General features: G+C 67.5%; 1 protein-coding gene across 1 annotated transcript in view; it reads left to right on the forward strand.

Moving 5' to 3' along the window:
• KCNT1 (potassium sodium-activated channel subfamily T member 1) overlaps positions 1-2,386 on the forward strand; it is a 51,732-nt gene that overhangs the window by 29,447 nt on the left and 19,899 nt on the right. The window contains exons 5-7 of the mRNA XM_027766279.1: positions 509-565; positions 1,269-1,317; positions 2,259-2,363. Coding sequence (XP_027622080.1) covers positions 509-565; positions 1,269-1,317; positions 2,259-2,363 — 211 coding nt within the window. The remainder of the gene's footprint in view (positions 1-508; positions 566-1,268; positions 1,318-2,258; positions 2,364-2,386) is intronic.

Raw genomic sequence — 2,386 nt, forward strand, 5'->3', positions numbered from 1 at the left:
CTGGGGAGTGGGTGGGGGTGCGCATGAGGAGTGGGCACAGGGTTGGCAGCAGCCCCAGCAGGCCCAGGGGGGAGGACTGAGGGAGGAACTGCCCACCCCGCGGTGCCTGTGAGGCCTGGCGTTGGCTGCAGCAAGGCAGGACTTACCCCCCCACCCCCGCTGCCTCCTGCCCCTCAGCCATCTGGTATCAGGTGGCTTAGGGACACGTCCCCAGGAGTGGCTCAGGGACATGCCTGGCTCAGTGTGGAAGGACAGTGCTCTCCCCGCTCGAGGGCACTGCTGGCCTCCGTGCTCTCCTGTGGGCAGCGCTAGCCACTCCCAGAGCCTGGCACTCACACGGCAGAAGCTGGCTCTTGGCCTGGCTGAGCCCACCTCAGGTAGCCTTCCCTGGGGCCCTCTGTGCTTGGCCCTGAGTGACAAGGGCCACTTGGCCCCTGAGCCGCAGTGCCCGGAGCGTCCTTAGGGCAGTGCTGAGGGGCTACGACAGCCGCCGTGCATTCCTCCACAGCTGGGGCTGCCCAAAGCAGGTCTACACCTTCAACGAGTCGTCCACTGAAATCAACTGGTGAGTCCACCCGGCCACCCCTGCCACGCCACTCGGAGGCCCAGGGCTAGGCAGCGCATGGACCGAGGTCCTGCCTGGCCCATGAGAGTCAGCGCCCAGCGTCAGCATGCAAGCCACCTGGGACCCATGAGTTGCACCCAGCCTGGTTGTGGGTGGTCAACACTGGGGGGTGTCCCCTGAGGACTCAGAGGAGCAGTTTGGGGGTCATAGCAAGTCTCCTCTGGTTAAGCCCTATGGTCGCTGGCTATCTTCCCCAGCCTGGCTGGGCTCCGTTCCTCCATGTGGGCAGGAGGGGATGCGGCAGAGGAAAGTCCCCGGGGTCAGGGACTGCGTTTCCAGCCTGGGTAGACAGTGGCCAAAGCCTGTCAGCAGCGCCCAGAGCCCCTTCCACATCAGAGGAGTGGGTCAGGCGTCCTCAGCCTGCACGGACCTTGCCACTTACAGAGAGGAGCTGGGGCCAAGGGGACCCAAAGGCCGTTGACTAGGTCCCCTTCAGTGACACTAGTGGGAGCCCAGGGGAGACAGGAAGGCTGCCTGGGGGCCAGGGTGAGTGCGCCCTGCCGTCCAAGCCTCCGCCCTGCCACTCTGCCCAGCAGCCCCTTGCATCATGGCTCTGGGGGGGGGTGGCACATGCTGGTGACCCTGGCACCCACTGTGCTGTCCCCTCATCCCACAGCTGAGGTCATTTCCCTTGTCTCCCCAGGGCTCCCATCATCTGGGTGGAGAGGAACATGGCTCTGTGGGCCATCCAGGTAGGTGAGCCCTCCTGCCCTCCCCTGAGTGCTTAGGGACAGCCAGGCCCAGTGGGCAGGGCCCAGGGTCAGGGAGCGGGGCCCAGGGTCAGGGAGCGGGGCCCAGGGTCAAGGAGCGGGGCCCAGGGTAGGGAGCGGGCCCAGGGTATGGAGTGGGCCCAGGATCAGGGAGCAGGCCCAGGGTAGGGAGTGGGCCCAGAGTCAGGGAGCGGGCCCAGGGTCAGGGAGCGGGCCCAGGGTCAGGGAACGGGCCCAGGGTATGGAGCGGGCCCAGGGTCAGGGAACGGGCCCAGGGTACGGAGCGGGCCCAGGGTAGGGAGCAGGCCCAGGGTCAGAATGTCAGAGGCCTGGGCTCAGCAAGCAGGAGGCGAGCTTCAAGGCCTTTTGCTAGTCTCCTGGGAACCACTGGAGCGCCCTGTGCCCGTCTATTCCTGGAGCTGAACCTGGCAGGGCTAGGAGGGCAGGCAGGCCCTTGGCTGGCTCCTGGTGGGTCCTCCCCAGCACCACCTCTGGCTCTCAGTCTGGGTAGGTGACCCTGGTTCATGAGTGATCTCACCTGAGGCCGGGGAGGGTCCCGCACTCTCAACCCGCAGTTGTTCCTGGGGCTTGGCAGGAACCCGCACCCCAGCCCAGCCCCAGGGCCCCCACTGGGCGAGCCCCACCCACCCTTGGGTAGTGGGACAGCCTCTCCCTGGTGTCCCCTGGCCCTCACGGCTCTACAAGGGGCTCCTGGAGGGCAGGGCCTTGGCCCGCCTCATAGCCCTCCTGGCCGGAGCAGGCCCCTGGAACAGGTGTGTCGGGGAGGAAGAGCTGACCCCAGCAGCTCTGGGTGTTTGCAAGGCCAGGCTGTCCTGACATGGGGGCACCCCGGGCTGTGTGGGCCCTGCCCGTGTGGCCCGTGCCGTCCCAGCCCCCTGCAGGCTCTGTCCCTCCGACCCCAGGTCATCCTGGCCGTGACCAGCTTCCTGGAGACCACGCTGCTCATCTACCTCAGCTACAAAGTGAGAGGCGCCCCACCTCCGGCCCTCCCCTCCCCGGCACCCCCCGCACCCCGCTGACGCCCCCGGCC

This window comes from Tupaia chinensis, unplaced genomic scaffold (assembly GCF_000334495.1).
Source record: "Tupaia chinensis unplaced genomic scaffold, TupChi_1.0 Scaffold142100_1, whole genome shotgun sequence".
Taxonomy (NCBI): domain Eukaryota; kingdom Metazoa; phylum Chordata; class Mammalia; order Scandentia; family Tupaiidae; genus Tupaia; species Tupaia belangeri.